Source organism: Psammomys obesus, unplaced genomic scaffold (assembly GCF_907164565.1).
Source record: "Psammomys obesus unplaced genomic scaffold, mPsaObe1.curated_primary_1811, whole genome shotgun sequence".
Classification (NCBI taxonomy): Eukaryota; Metazoa; Chordata; class Mammalia; order Rodentia; family Muridae; genus Psammomys; species Psammomys obesus.
In genome coordinates, this window is record NW_026587382.1 from 3,618,274 (window position 1) to 3,634,168 (window position 15,895).

General features: G+C 41.1%; 2 protein-coding genes across 2 annotated transcripts; both read right to left on the reverse strand.

Moving 5' to 3' along the window:
* Positions 1 to 4,980: 4,980 nt before the first annotated feature.
* On the reverse strand, positions 4,981 to 5,370 carry LOC129673895 (late cornified envelope protein 1C-like). Its single transcript, XM_055603749.1, has one exon. It carries the CDS (start codon positions 5,368 to 5,370, stop codon positions 4,981 to 4,983), a length of 390 nt encoding a protein of 129 aa, XP_055459724.1.
* Positions 5,371 to 12,970: 7,600 nt separating this feature from the next.
* On the reverse strand, positions 12,971 to 13,351 carry LOC129673896 (late cornified envelope protein 1C-like). The gene has a single exon (XM_055603751.1). The coding sequence runs from the start codon at positions 13,349 to 13,351 to the stop codon at positions 12,971 to 12,973; it is 381 nt and encodes a 126-aa protein (XP_055459726.1).
* Between the last annotated feature and the right edge of the window lie 2,544 nt (positions 13,352 to 15,895).

Here is a 15,895-nt window from a genome sequence, read left to right on the forward strand (position 1 = left end):
AATATAAACATATAGGGCCTAGAAGACAGCTTAGAGAGTAAAGGCACTTGTCATACAAACCTGAAAACCCAAGTTAATCCCTGAAACCCATGCTGGAAGGAAAGAGAAAACTCCCCAAAGTTTTCTCACCTTCACATGTATGCAGTAGTATGTACTCTCTTTCACTCACATATATACAACATGAATATTTTAAAAGGTTCTCAGTGACATCAGCAAATCTGTAGAAAAACTTACTTGATAAAACAACCGTCCATGAATGGCAAGAGAATTTTGACTCAATAATGATGAGATAAGTAATGGAGTAGACTTAGAGAGTAAACCCTTCCATTAACTGTGTCTATTCAATGAAGAAACCTGAGAGTCATCACATAAACCAGGTGACTCAAACTGCACCACCGGGAATGGGACAAGAAGACATTATTTGAGACTTGATGTCATGACTTCAGAAGAATCCAACATCCTTGGAAGAACACATAATCTGAATTTAGCCATGTAGGAACATAAGACAAGCAAGTTAATGGCATTCCACAAAACTCCTTAAAAGAGGTTCAAGTCATAAAAAATTTTGGAAAGACCATTAAAATTATGCACGGAAGAGACTGAAGAATCTGGTTAACTAAATAGAAGAAATTTTGCACTACTTTATGAGACTATGATACAGGGGCTCAGGTAACAGCATTTACCTTAGTGGAACCTGAAGATCAGAAGTGAATGGAGTTTAGTAATCCAAGTTGGAATAAGTCAGTAAGGCAAATATGAACTCATATATCTAGTCCCATTGCCTCACATCATGCTGGAATAAGCAAATAGAAATCATCAGATGACACAAAACTTTATTATTTAAAGGATGTCGGGTATGGATATAACCTAGAACCTTTGCTCAGATGAAGCCCGTGGTAACTCAGTAACCAATTGGTTTCCCATAGTAAGGGGAACAGGGACTATTTCTGACAGGAACTCAATGGTAGGCACTTTGACCTTCCCACCCCCCAAGGGAGGAACAGTCCTGCTAGGCCACAGAGGAGGACTCTGGAGATACCTGATAAAACAGGGTCAGATGAAAGGGGAGGAGGTCCTCCCCAATCAGTGGACTTGGAAAGGGGCAGGGAGGAGATGAGGGAGGGAGGGTGGGATTGGGAGGGAATAAGGGAGCGGAATACACCTGGGATACAGAGTTAATAAAATGTAACTAATAATAAAAAAATAAAATTAAAATAAAAAAAAGAAAAGATGTCGGGCAGTCATCCACACATCTTAGCAATGATGTCAGCAAATGTGTTTGGGCAACATATCTTAGACATCAGAGCTTCAAGACAAAAGGCTTTACCAGTATTCCTAGCAACATGGGTAAGTCCAGCATGAAGATCAAGAGAAAGAACTATTTATAGACATTCGTTGCTTCTTAAACCTGCTCTCCAAGGTCTACTTTAGCATCAGCCTATGAGCTAATGATAACTTCGTTTTGTAGACATATTTTCATGTATGTGAGATTCATGATGAATGAGATTAAATTTCCTCTGCCAGAGAAATATTTAAGAGAGTGCAGCAGGCACCTTGTGATGTGTCTGTTAACTGTTTTTAGTTAGATTTACAATGAGAGAGAGGAATTGTTAATCATACTGAGCAAAAATAAGACCACTAGCACAATTTTTGAGGCAAATTTGAAGCAAGCTTTATTAAGTAATGGCCAGGACGATGGACACTGGCCAGGTCTGTGCCTGGAATTCCCAGAGAATGATGATGAATTACATTAGCCTGGTGCTTATAAAGGCAAAGGGTGCTTATAAAGGCTATGTATTTCCCATCTCCATCCAGTTGGGGCAAACATACATGCTGATGCGATTCCTGTGTACATACCTCCCGCCTACGTGTGATCAAGCATCCTGTGCAGCTGGGACAACCAACCTTGCTTATGAAAGTGAAAATATGTGGCTTGTTACCCTACATGAGCAATACTCCCAGCATTCTAGAAGTTATCTGTTCTTGGGCAAGTATGGTTTACAAGTATAAGGCATTTTTGTTTTATAGATCTCTTAAGCACAGTAATTTAAACTTAAAACATAATCCCTTGTAGAAAAGGGTTCCTGGGCTCCTTAGGTGAGTAGATGGAGTCCCTTTACACTAAGATTCCTTAATTTGACCTTGGGCTCTGCTCTCAATATGTTAGACAGGGTCTGGGCACTGGAAGACAGACCTATCTCCTGCTTTTGTGTCGCTCTTGTAACACATGGTGCCTGAAATTCCTACCTCATTGTACATGTGAGGGGTGGGTGGGTGGTGCAGAGCAGGTTCTATAAACACAGACTATGAAACAGGATGGTAGAATAATTGTTTCCATCATCGATTACATTATCTCCCCAGTGGTGCCTACTTCTTTCTTAGAGCTTAGTTTCCATAGTTTCTCATCTTCTTCATGCAATATTGCTTCATTAGCACCAGACTTCTAGGTCTGAACAGTGAAACATACATGCCTCTACAGGTTTTAATATGTGTTCCATCTTGTTTTCAGAGGGTGTCATTTATTTATTTGTTTGTTTGTTTGTTTAATGTTTGTATCTGTGTTTCAAATGTGGCCTAGATCTCAAATATAAACCATGGCTAGCAATCATTCCTCAGATCTTCATTTTAAGATAGCTTGAATTGGAATTTTTCCTAGATTTTAGCTTTGGAGCCAGACATCCTCAGACACTACCCTAGTTCTAGTTTTCCGTATTTAAATTAGTACTGAATTCTTAACTTTTCTCACTCAGGTTCTTCAACTGTAAAATATGGATTTTAGTGACCTTTTTCATGAATTTTCAAATATTATTAAATAAGTTTAGTTAACTCTGATCAAACTGTTTCAAGCACATTTTTTTACACTGAAAGATATCATCAGCATAACCATTAGTCTATAGGAGCATGCAGACTATACTGGTGTGTGTATTGTCTACTTCTCTATAGTGCCGTAAAGTTACAATTTCTCTTCCACATGGCTACCAGCATAATGTCCCCAGCTGGCAGAAATGTATAACAGGACACATCATTTCAGGGAGACCATTTCAGGGAGTCTCAGTGCTGCCTCGCTGTCATTTCTTAGGTGGTTACAGAAGCCTATGTGGGAGCAGACAGCATGCTGATGTCCTGTCTCTCTGAGATGAGTCTACTCCGGAGTAGACTGAGCTCACTGAGTTGAAGTCACGTGGGTTTTTTTGGATGTGATGTCCAATAGAGGTCTGTTCATCAACTTGATTCACATCTGGATTTTAAGTTGTCAGCACTTTTGGAATCTAAAAAACAGTCTTCTTATGTTGGCTCAACAATGTAAAAAACTTGCACTTAGCTCAACAACAAAACAATGAACAAAAGTATTCCTCTCCAGGTCTATTTATATAAAAAAATTGAGAACCACTGTCTATTGAAAAGTCTGAATTTTCATTTAATGAGGTGTTATAGCCACGGCCAAGGCCAGTTATTAGAAATTCTACCACGGTAATTAGGAACACAGAAGAGAAAAATATATGCTGCCACAGAACATATATCTGTACTTAGATGAGGATAAGGACATCAGTAGGACACATGTGCAGTAGAATGATCCTTGCTGTACGCAAGAAAAGGTGCGTGAAGGGATCCCTATACACAGTCTAGCACATGACTGGCTATCTGAGCCATATTCTTTTTTTATAATTATTTTTTTATTTTTTCTATTAATTACACTTTATTTACTTTGTGTGTGTTTTAATTTATTTATTATTTAATTTATTTATTAATTAATTTCTTATTTATTATTATTTAATTTATGTATACAGTGTTCTGCCTACATTTAACACCTGCACTCCAGAAGAGGGCACCAAACCTTATTATTTTTTTTTGAATTTTATTTTTTTCTTATCAGTTACATTTTATTAACTGTATCCCAGCCATTTCCTGATCCCTTATTCCCTCCCAGTTCCTCCCTCCCTCCCTCATCTCCCCTTTCCAAGTCCACTGAGAGGGAGGACCTCCTCCCCATTCATCTGATCCTGTTTTATCAGGTATCTTCAAGACTGGCTGCAAAGCTCTCCTCTGTGGCCTAACAGGACTGCTCCTCCCTTGGGGGGGTGGGGAGGCCAAAGAGCCAGTCATTGAGTTCCTGTTAGAAATAGTCCTTGTTCCCCTCACTATGGGAAACCAATTGGTTACTGAGCTACCACAGGCTACATCTGAGTAGAAGTTCTAGGTTATATCCATACATGGTCCTTGGTTGAATGTCAGTCTCAGAAAAGACCCTGTGCCCAGATATATTTGGTCCTTGTGGAGCTCCTATCCTTTCCCGATCAGACTAACTCCCCTTCTTATGATTCCCTGTACTCTGCCAAAGGTTTGGTCATGAGTCTTTGCTTTGAAAACACTGCTAGTTAGAGTCTTTCACATGCGCTCAGTAGACTCCTGTCATACATTCAATGCACATCCCATCTGTCTTTCTAAACGAGGATTGATCATCTTACCCCATGTCTGCTCTCTTGATTATCTTTTTTAGGTGTACAGATTTCATTATGTTTATCACATCTTATAGGTCTATAAAAGTGAGTATATACCATGTTTGTCTTTCTCCTTCTGGGATATTTAGATGATGTTGAGCTACTATTTGGTTGCTGGAATTGAACTCAGGACCTTTGGAGGAGCAGCCAGTGCTCTTAACCTCTGAGCCATCTCTCCAGCCCCTGATCCACATTCTTGATTCAAGCTTCTGACAATCAGTGTCATGAAATACCAGCTAACACCACTGACATATATGGATGTCGATCGTCAACACCATTACAAATTTGGAGAAGATCGGCAGTGAAGACTTTATTATTTTGTAATTCAGAAAATGAGTGACCCGGCCGTCAGCAGAGTCGGGATCCAGAACTTTTCACATTATTTCAGCATACCATGACTTAGCACAGTAGGAAGAGAAAACAGCCAGTCTTCAACACGACTTTCTTCACCACGGCTAGTGTAAAGTCGTCATGGCAAAAATCAGCAGCAGCCCCCAGACTGCTGGCTACTGCCCCCACAGCTGCTGCCCCCACTGCTGCCACAGCAGCCGCTGCTGCCCCCACTGCTAGAGCATCCTGAGCTGTGACGATGATGGTGAAAGAGAGATCTGCGGGGCCTGTGGTGGCTCAGGCAGCAGCCGCCACCCCCAGAGCTGCAGCAGCCCCCAGAGCTGGAACCACATCCGCCCCCAGAGCTGGAGCTGCAGCAGCCCCCAGAACCCAGGCTACAGCAGGAAGACACAGGCGGGCACTTGGGAGGGCACTTGGGAGGACACTTAGGAGGACATTTTGGGGTCTGGCACTTGGGAGGGCACTTGGGGGTGCACTTGGGAGGGGGCTGGCACTGCTGCTGGTTCTGCTGGCAGGACATCTCGGCTGGTGAGTGCTGCTCTGGAGCTGTGGGAGAGTCACACACAAGTCAGACCCAGGATCCTGAGGCCATTTTATCCACCTCGAAACATCACTGATACTTACAAAAACTTCATATTCACTACTTGTCTTTCTAACAAACCCCAAGGCCCTTTGCAGTACTGACTTGCAGTCATATTATCTTGCAATCTTTGACAGCAGGCAAGAGGTGATTATTCTTTAATTTTTTTTTCTGGTAAGGACTCCTAAGTTGAGATATTACACAGTCTGGAGGAATATTCAGAATAATTTTCTCCTCCACTTAATTTCTCTGACTGACATCTTTTACAATGCCCCTAGGCTTCATCTAGAATTTCTATATGTAATTGGCGATTCTTATATGAGTTCCACAAATTACCCAACCTTCCCATACTGATGATGATAATGATGTCAGAGAAGAAATGACGATTATTGATCAGTGTTCTAACTTCATTTAATAAAAGAACTAATTTGTCCATTCCTGCAGACAGGAACCTGGTCTGGTCTCTTCTGGCAAGGCTGAACTCAGCACCTCATATTGACTGGATGACAAGTCTCGTGCTGATATTTCCTAAAAAGTCTGAGCAGCCTGTGATCAAATTCCAGATCCACAGCTCTGTGTGTTTTCCAAGCCCAAAGACCCTTTGGTACCCTGTCCTCACTGTTAAGTCTTTCTTTGCCCCAGGGCTGTGTTATGAGCAGGAGCTCCCCCTCCTGAGGCATATCAAGGCCCACAGCTCTCTGCATTTCAGCTTCCCATTCAGGGAAGTCACTCCTGGAGGGCAGATAATCCTCTCCTGATTCAGAAGTCAGAGTAACCCCAATCCTTCTAATGCCCTCCATGAGTTTTAGAGTCCCTTTGACTCGACCACTTCTATCCAGTTTTCACTCCCCCCTGTGCTCTGCTCTGCCAGCAAGACTCTGAGCTCTATGGCCTTGCCAGGCCACTTCCACTCCCCACCTCTCCTCCTAGCTTCACTGAAGTACAGGCCACACTCCAGTTCCAATGGACACTTACCGAGATGACAGGTAACGCAAGATCTCTGGACAGCTCTGGAGATGAATGAATGGAGGTGCTCTGTTCCTCAGCCCTTTTATTCTGATCCTGAACTCCATCCCAGCCTGTGAGACAGCGGTTGGGCATGGTAGATCCTGCCTCCGCCCACAAGATCCTGTGACTGGTGAAGACCAGATAGATGGTTATTGTCAGCCTTCCTCAGCGGAGCTCATGGATGCTGCACCCAGCCTGCACTCTGATGTAGACAGGAGATGAGGAAGTGGATTCCTGTCAACCTTAACCTTACATACCTGAAGGATCCATAAAAGTATTTCATCACTCAGCTGATCACTTTGATGCTCTTTGTGAATGGATCTGCATTCTAAGTTTGAGGTTTAAGCTACAAAAGTCTGCAGTTTTGTGTCTATCTTCTTCCATCCTTCTTATTATACATATTTTACATTGAGCATAGTTTTTTCTCCTCACTTTGTTCCATCCCTACCGCTATCATTAGTTCTATTTGTTCCTAGAAATAATTTCATGTCATATATCCATATACATTGTATGTGTCTATATAAAATTTAGAAACAAAAATTTAAAGAATATACATATTTGTCTTTCTGCAACTAGCTTAATTCACCTAATTATCTATCTGGAAATGACATAATTTACTTTTTCATTGTGAAAAAATCCCAATGGATACCATATTTTCTTAACCCATTCCTCTAAGCCGGACATATAGGTTGGTTCTGTAATTTAGCTATGGTAAAGACCCATGATCGTGATGTACAAGTATCTGCGCTATGCTGACTTGGAGTTCTTTGAGTAAATGTCCAGAGTTATTTAAACTGGGCATAACAGGTCCATTTTTCATAGCTCCTTGCATTACCACTGGGGCAAGATAGAATTTCAGTGTAATTTGGACTTGGATTCCTGTTTCTCCTATGGCAATCAAATTTAAATTTTCCCAAATGTTTGGAAACCATTTGTATTTCACTTTCTTATAAATGTCTATTAATTTCTTTATCCCATTTGTTGATTCAGTAGTTTTAGGTTGGTTCTTTGTACGTTATAGGTATCAATTCTTTCTCAGATAAATAGTTAGCAAAGATTCTCGCTCACTCTGTGGATTGTCTTTTCATTCCACTCTTTCATGTATAGAAGCTTTTTAATTTCATAGGTCTCATTTGTCTATTGTTGTCTTTATTTCTTGAAAAACTGAGTACTATTCAGGAAGCCCTTTCCTATACCGATATTTTGTATTTCCTCTATCTTTTTAGATCTTATTTTAAGAACTTGTATACACCTGGAGTTGATTTTTGTACAGGGAGAGAGATGAGGGTCTAGTTAAGTTCTTTGTATGTGATTATACAATGTTTTTCAGAAGGGATAGGCTTTTCTCCAGTGTGCATTTTTGACATCTTTGCAAAGGGTCAGGTGGTCCTGGCTCATGGCTTTGATTCTGGTGCTCCATTCCACTCGCGTACATGTCTTCAGGTCAGTAAGATGGTGTCTTGATTCTAGGGCTCTCTTGTGAAGCTTGAAATTATAACCATACTTGATAATTCCAGCATTATTCTTTGTGCTACAATTATCTTGAACTATGTGTGGCCTTTTGCATTTGTGAATAAGTTTTAAGATGCTCTTCCAATTTTTGTGACATTGAAAGTGTAATGGAGATTGTGTTGAATCTACGCAATGCTTTTAGTAAATAATTTTTACAATATTAATTCTTCTGATCAATGAGATGAGAGGCCTTTCTATTTTCCAGTGTATTCTTCAGTTTTTTAATTCAAACTTTAAAAGTTTTCATTGTGGAGGTCTCTTTTTTTACTCCCAAGGTAAGTTTTAAAGAACTGTGACTGGAATTCTTTCCTTGATTTCTTTCTCATTGTGCTTGTTATTACAATATATGAAGGCTAATGATTTGCTAATGTTAATTTTGTAGTGATCACATTTCATAAAGTATTTATCAATTCTAAGAGGTATCTGGTGGAGTTTTTAGGGTCTCATGCATAGAATCTTGTCATCTGCAAATAAAGATGCTTTGATATATTTTTTTATTTGTATCTCTTTTCTTTCTCTTGTATCTAAGAGATCAAGCATTATATTGAATAAGAGAAGATAGAATGGATGCTGTTATGTTTTTTGTGATTTTTAGGTAAATGTTTTGAGTTTTTTTCCTACTTAGTATAATTTTGGATACATGTCTGTTTTATATGCTTTTCATTGTGTTGAGGAAACTTTTCTCTATTTCTAGGTGCTTCAGGCCTTTTATAGTGAATGAATGTTGGATTCATTAAAAAACTTTTTCTGTGCCAATTGAGATGATCAGGTCATTTCTGTCCTTGAGTCCATTTATATGGTCTATTAAACTTGTTGGTATATATTCATATATACACAAATATATACACATATGAGGGAAAGAGAGGGAGAGAGAAAGCAAGTTGTACATAATAAATGTATTTAGTTTCTTGGTTGCATAGTAAGTACCTTTCCATATACTTTCTGTGAATTGGGCAATTACATTTTGACTTCTAACATGAGGTGGTGAATCTCTTACCTAGTCTTGTCTATTTATCGTTCTATTTGCCTTTTGTACATGGGTCATCACACTGACTTTTTCCCTTAACACTGACACGAAACTATGACAAGTTTCCGAAAAGCCTGGCCTAAGCTTTATATTTCTTTCCCTGTGCCCGTCTAGCACACAGGATCATTTATGATCTTACATCTTCTCACAAATGATATCAATGGTACTTCAGTTTATAAATAGCTACTCCATATGACATAGATCCTCCTCCAAGGAGCTGCCCTTTGAAATATGCATGGTGCGGCATGTGAGGTCACATGACTGGAGAGAGCTGCCACTGTCTCACCTACTAAGAACTCTGTGATCCTCCTCAGTTGCTCCAATGGTCTTAGTAATAGGGAGCGGTCAGAAATTGATTCCTGGGTTTTCACAATGACATCTCTACTCAGATCAACTTCTGACTTTTAGAATGATGAGATTTAGATGCCATCGGGCCCATGTCACTGTCCCTGGTGCAGGAGAGCACCAGGTCATCAACTGACTTACGCAGTATTTCTTGAGGAAAACTGAAATTCAATCTCTGATTGTGAATTCTGCAGACCTAAATGTCAGGTTAATGCAACCATTTTGACCAGCCAACCATTACTTTCTGGGGGTTTGTCATGCTGCCTCTTTATTATAATGACTAATTTTCTCCATTTCATAGAATGCAAAAATAGCACTGAGTCATAACCAAAAGTAATTCAAAGAAGAGGCTTTTGTGTGTGTGTATGTGTGTGTATTCCCAAGCCAGTATCAAGTAAATTAGTCATCTCTCATTTGTTTTTTTTCATTTCTATTCTCATTTCAACTCTTTTGAGCAATCACATTGATACCATGATCTCATAGTCTAAAGGAAGCTTCAGTTTCTATTTATATAACATCTCTTAAAATTATATTATTTGGTTGCTCCAAATGCTACATTTTTAATTTATTGGTACCACAGACCAGTCAATAGCTGTTATTCTCTGTTTTATTGATTTGGTGTGGGTTCACCCTGAGGTTATTTAAACATTCTCTGATGTTGTATGGTCTGTGGGTATATCTATTTTTTTACATTGTTTAAAAGAGATTTAAATTTTTTTCTATTATTTTTGAGTTCATATTATAATTACATTATTTCTACCTTTCCATTCCTTCCTCCAAAGCCTCCCAAATACCCTTTCTTGCTCTCTTTCAAATTCATGGCCTCCTATTTTACTGTTCTTCACACACAAACAGACACACACACACACACACACACACACACACACACACACACACACATACTCACTGATGTTTTATAAGTTGTACACAAAAGAACCTGGAGCTGTCTTCTTTTTGAATAGCATTGCTTTTGCCTTGTGAGTTCCAGTTCATCATCTTGTGGATGTCTTTTCTGTAAAGGACAATCTTAAAGTTCTCTTCATTGTTGTATTTTTATTTTCTTTGGCTAATATTAGGACAAATTCATACAAAACAGTAACTTCACTTTAGTATGTAATTTATCAAAAATAATTATTATTTGAATGAATAAATTCAGAAACTTCTTTAATAAATTTTAGTTGCATTTCTAATTCCCTTGACCTCGTGCCTACACACACACACACACACACATGCTCACACACAAATGTTCAACGCTTGAACACACACAAACTTCGAATACATACCATATATACACACAGTACCGAACGCAAAGACAAATAAAAAATTCAGTTATATTAAAGTTAATAATTTTGACTTTTGTGTGAGGCTTCTGTTGTTGTTTAGTATGTGTGTGTGTTTATAAATTCAGTAAGAAAATTGACTAGTTAGAGATTCATTAGGTAAAGGAACAGAATGTAGAGTCTAAAGGTGTGAGGAGAGGATGGCAATGTCTATTTCCATTCCCCGTCTGAGAGTCAGATGTGAAGAAACAGATGTGAAGGGAATCATGCAGAAAAAAAAAAAAAATCTCAATGTTTCCATAGTGCCTTATTCAATGGACCCAATGGGCCCTTGGGTGTGTGCAGTAAAACAGGACAGAGTTGTCTTTTTTTGTTTTTTGTTTTGTTTTGTTTTTTGAGGGGGGCGGAGGGATGCCCGGGGGAACTGCAACAAGAGAAATGTGGGTTTTCAAATGATTTTGAAATAATTTTCTCATAATCCCCAAAATGTATGTTGCCCCACCCAGAGATTAACCTTTCAAGTGTGACTCAGACACTTAAGCAACCTCAGATGAATGAGGAAGCAAAGCATTCAGCAAAAGCCTCCAAACTTCGGGCTGCTCTTCAGTCATAGCTGCAGGAGGCCTCATGCCTGGCTGCAGCAGCCAGAGTCTGCTGTTAGCTTGTGGTGGCTCAGACAGCAGCTGTCACCTGCCCATCTGCCCCCAGGGCCGACTCTCCATGTGGGAGGAGATGGGGGCAATTTAGACTGAGACATGACAAGGGTGAGCCAATGGCATGAGACAGGTGCTCCATGGAGGGACCAGCTCCCAGCTCTGCAGTAAGCACGCGTTGATAGGTGATCACGCTGGAGCCCCATCGGTCCATCTATGCCTTCATAAATACATGATCTTTTCCAACAGAGGAAGCCAGTGAGAACAAGTGCATCCTCTAGCATTCAACATACACTTTAAAACCCTTCAGTAAGAAAGAAATCAGGCTTCTTTGGGGAGGCACTTCCAATTATCTTTAAGTAATGTATTTTCCATATATATGTATAAGACCCAACATCTACATACATGAGAATATGGAATGCATGAATTTTTATGCCCAATTATAATCATTGCACAATGTGAGGCCTTAAGCTGATTGGCCAAGAGTGAGAAATGACCCCAGTTTTTCTAGTCTAGTGATCTGAGGACTGACGCTATCCTTTCTGAAGCCACTAATCTTTTCTATCTCTCTCCCAGGCACCAGCAATTTCACCTTATTTATTATGATACATTCGTAGTGCTTCTGGTACAGATGTCCAGGCACCACTCCTGACCACCTAAGGGACACTGATAAGGGTTTGGGTCAGAGGTCTCTGTGTCTGTTGGCCCCAAATGTGCTTCTGATCACTGTATGGGGACAAAGTCATCAAAATACAGGCTTCAGTTAAGAAGAGGAGGTGAAACACATTGTAACTTACATGCAATATCAGAGGCCCAAGATTATGAAGAAATAAAGTGGGTTAGGAGCATATGGGTAGGGACATGACCATCAGCATTCTCAATATTCACCAACCTTCAGCAGACTTTCTAGGCATTTCTCTATTATGCATTTCCAGCTACCACCTCTGCCCTGAGCCTGTGTCCAACTTCTCATGTTCTGTCTGGGTTTTCCTCTGGTACACCTAAGAATTTCTTTTGAGTGACTATTTACTAGGGCCACAGGCAGCACAAAGAACACCAGAGGACGTGAGTAGATATTTTCTAGTCTTAAGCCCTTTTATCCTGTCCGGATATCTCCCTTCAGTCCGTGACAATGGGTCTGGCTATGTGAGCACACAGCTGACCCAGAAATGGTTCCCATAAGTGTTGACTGGATGTTCTTCACCTCCCTCTTTTCTATGGGGTACAAGGAGGCTTTTCAAGCCTGCAACTAGGAAAGGAGTGGTGGGTAAATTCTTCCCATCATCTGCCTCGTTGTGCTTAGTTGTGCCTGCCTCTCACTTTCTTCTTAGAACTTAAGCTATACAATTTTAGCTGTTTGCCTTCAGGTGCAAACAAAGAAAAGTATATCCACCTGAGCCTTTGCACGTTTCTCATCATGCTCCAACTGCTTGGAAATCGGGTGCCGGAGATTACTGATACAGGCTGTAATTCCACTGAATTTCTAACACTGACTTTGAATGATGATGTTGCCAAAAATAAACACAGGTTTAGTCACGTTTGAAAGGAGAGACTTTATTATTACAGCCTGCTCATTTTAGGGGAAAGTCACAGCTTTATGCAGGATGACCTAGAGTCCAGAATAGAGAATACAACAGGGAGGAGTGGCAGGCAGGAAGACTTCTGCTGTAGTTGGCTTTCTTCTCCACAGCTTGTCTGAAGTCCAAGAGTCCAACTTAGCAGCAGCCCCCAGACTGCTGGCTGCCACCACAGCTGCTGCCCCCACTGCTGCCACAGCAGCCGCTGCTGCCCCCACTGCTAGAGCATCCTGAGCTGTGACGATGGCGACGCAGAGATCTGCGGGGCCTGTGGTGGCTCAGGCAGCAGCTGCCACCCCCAGAGCTGCAGCAGCCCCCAGAGCTGGAACCACATCCGCCCCCAGAGCTGGAGCCGCAGCAGCCCCCAGAACCCAGGCTACAGCAGGAAGACACAGGCGGGCACTTGGGAGGGCACTTGGGAGGACATTTTGGAGGGCACTTTGGGGTCTGGCACTTGGGAGGGCACTTGGGGGTGCACTTGGGAGGGGGCTGGCACTGCTGGCTCTGCTGGCAGGACATTTCAGCTGGTGAATACTGCTCTGAAGCTGTGGAAGAGTCACACACAAGTCAGACCCAGGACTCTGAGGCTACTCAAAACCCTTAGCATCCATGATTATCATAAAAACACTGTCTCTGATAGTTTCAGTTCTAGTATGCCCATCCTCTCACGTGCTCATTCTTGCTTCTTGGAAGCCTCAGAAACCCTCAGAAGTCAAGTAAAAACCAATATCTGGTGTCCAGCAGCAAATAACAATCTAAGCATTGTAAAAGGTGTCTGCATCACAGACTCAGAAATCACCCATTTAAAGCATCATTTCAGGGGAAATGGATTTTACTGCAAAGAGAGCCTGGTACCCTGTTCTGTTTCCACCTGTTCCTTTGAATGCTGGTTCAGGGCTGTGTTTCACAGTTCATCAATTTTTTTAAAGTTGAAAGTGCACCATCTTCTGTGCTTGAGACCCACTCAACTAAAGAGAAGCTTGTTCTCTGCAGAGTCCTAAGTCAAATGGATCCTGACTATGCATGCCTCCAATGGGTGTCTCTTTTCTCTACCCATCATTCTGGCCCACTTTAAGCCCTCTGTGAGAATGGCCTCCAGGCTCTGTAGTTTTATCCAACCTCCCCTCCAGATCTCCTCTCAGCTTCCCTCTGGACTTGCTCTTGCTTCTAATGGGCACTTACCAAGAAGACAGGCAGCACAAAATCTGTAGGCACCTCAGGAGGACTGGATGGATGTGTGTTGCCCTCAGCCTTTTTATTCTGATCCTGGGCTCTGCCCCAAATTGTGAGATAGTGTCTGAGCATGAGTGGCCCCGCCTCCTGACACCTACATGGTCCTGTGACTGATGAGGACCACATGTCCCGCACCAGCCTTCCTCCGTGAGACTCAAGCATGGTTTAGGCATGAGGTGAGGAGGAAGTGGATTTCTGGCAAGCTCAACTTCACATACCTGAAGGGCATGTGCATGAGGGGCTATCTCACTTGCTCCCGATTTCTAGTGCAACCTTCAGTCCAGATAACCTTTTAACCAAGTTCAATGTAAATAGAGCTTTTAAAACTGCGGTGTTCAAGCATGGATACTTAAATAGCTATCTGCACTTTCCCTATTGGTGTGGCTGCATCACACAGTTTGACACTTACATAGGCACAAGCCTGGCTGAGAAATTTGAGTCACCAAAGGTATGGTGTAAGGTTTTGAAAACTATTTGACCTACACAATTTTTTTTCTTTTTAAATGTAACTTTTAAATATAGACGAAAATTACGTATGTATGTAGTGAAAGTCAGTAATGTATTTGAAAATGGAGGAGAGAATAAATCAACCTTCTAAAAACAATAGATCATGGAAAACTCTTAAGAAAACAATCTATGCTTAGCCGCTGAAGAAAGGGGAAGGAGTTGACTGTTTAAAGAGTAACTAAGTGTAGGGTTGATATAGTCAAATTTGTCATATGCATGCATGAAATTTTCATATAAAAACCTCTTATTTTATTATGTTAATATAGTGTAACAGTAATTTTAAAATTCTAATATCTTCAATACAGAAAATTGATTTCATTATTTATTGGTTGATTTATTTTTCTGAGAGTCATATGGGTTGGAGGGAATGATCTTTATAGATGAGAAATAGGTGGAAAGGAGAAAATTTTGTGAAATACTGTATGTGTATTCTTCCACATGAGGCAAAATGGGTAAGAAGAGACACATCTTTCTTTTTTTTATTTTTATTTTTATTTTTAGTTACAATTTGTTAACTCTGTGTCCCAGCTGTATCCCGCTCCCTTATTCCCTCCCCCTCCCCAATTCCCTCCCTGGTCTCCTCCCTGCCCCTTTCCAAGTCCACTGATAGGGGAGGACCTCCTCCCCTTTCATTTGACCCTGTTTTATCAGGTATCTTCAAGGCTGGCTGCAAAGTCCTCCTCTGTGGCCTAACAGGACTGCTCCTCCCTGGGGGTGGGGGGGTCAAAGATCCTGCCCTTGAGATCCTGTTAGAAATAGTCCTTGTTTCCCTTACTTTGGAAAACTACTTGGTTACTGAGCTACCACGGGCCACATCCGAGCAGAAGTTCTATGTTATATCCATAGATGGTCCTTGGTGAGACACATCTTTCTATTGAAGCCCAGCTTCGACATTTGACTGAGTCAGGGTCTAGAGCCCACTGCTGCTGGCTGGCTGGTGACCTGGCAGAATTTTTCCAATCTGTTTTTCCTGAGATTTTCTACATCAGAGCCACTAACAGAAATATCTTTATCTAACCTTGCTAAACAATCTATTTTTCCAAATTCTTTCTAACTGTCATGGTCGTTGTTAACAATCTACGTCTGTAGGTTTTTTCAAGGGTTAAATCAATCTGTTCCAGCAACCAAGCCTGAAAGAGATCAAGCATTAATTGTAAGTGCAAGTGATACCGCCCACTCAGGGGCTTGAAGTCCCCTTAGAGTTTTCACACATTCATATACTAGGAAGATTAGGAAGTTCGCATGGATGACAAGCAGAGCTATGCTCCCTAAGGGCAGGAAGTCATCAGGGCACATAATTCTTGGGGGATGTGTCACCCCAAG

Excerpts from the sequence above, each read along its gene's own strand:
- LOC129673896 (XM_055603751.1), bottom strand. The coding sequence starts at position 13,351 with ATGTCCTGCCAGCAGAGCCAGCAGTGCCAGCCCCCTCCCAAGTGCACC.
- LOC129673895 (XM_055603749.1), bottom strand. The coding sequence starts at position 5,370 with ATGTCCTGCCAGCAGAACCAGCAGCAGTGCCAGCCCCCTCCCAAGTGC.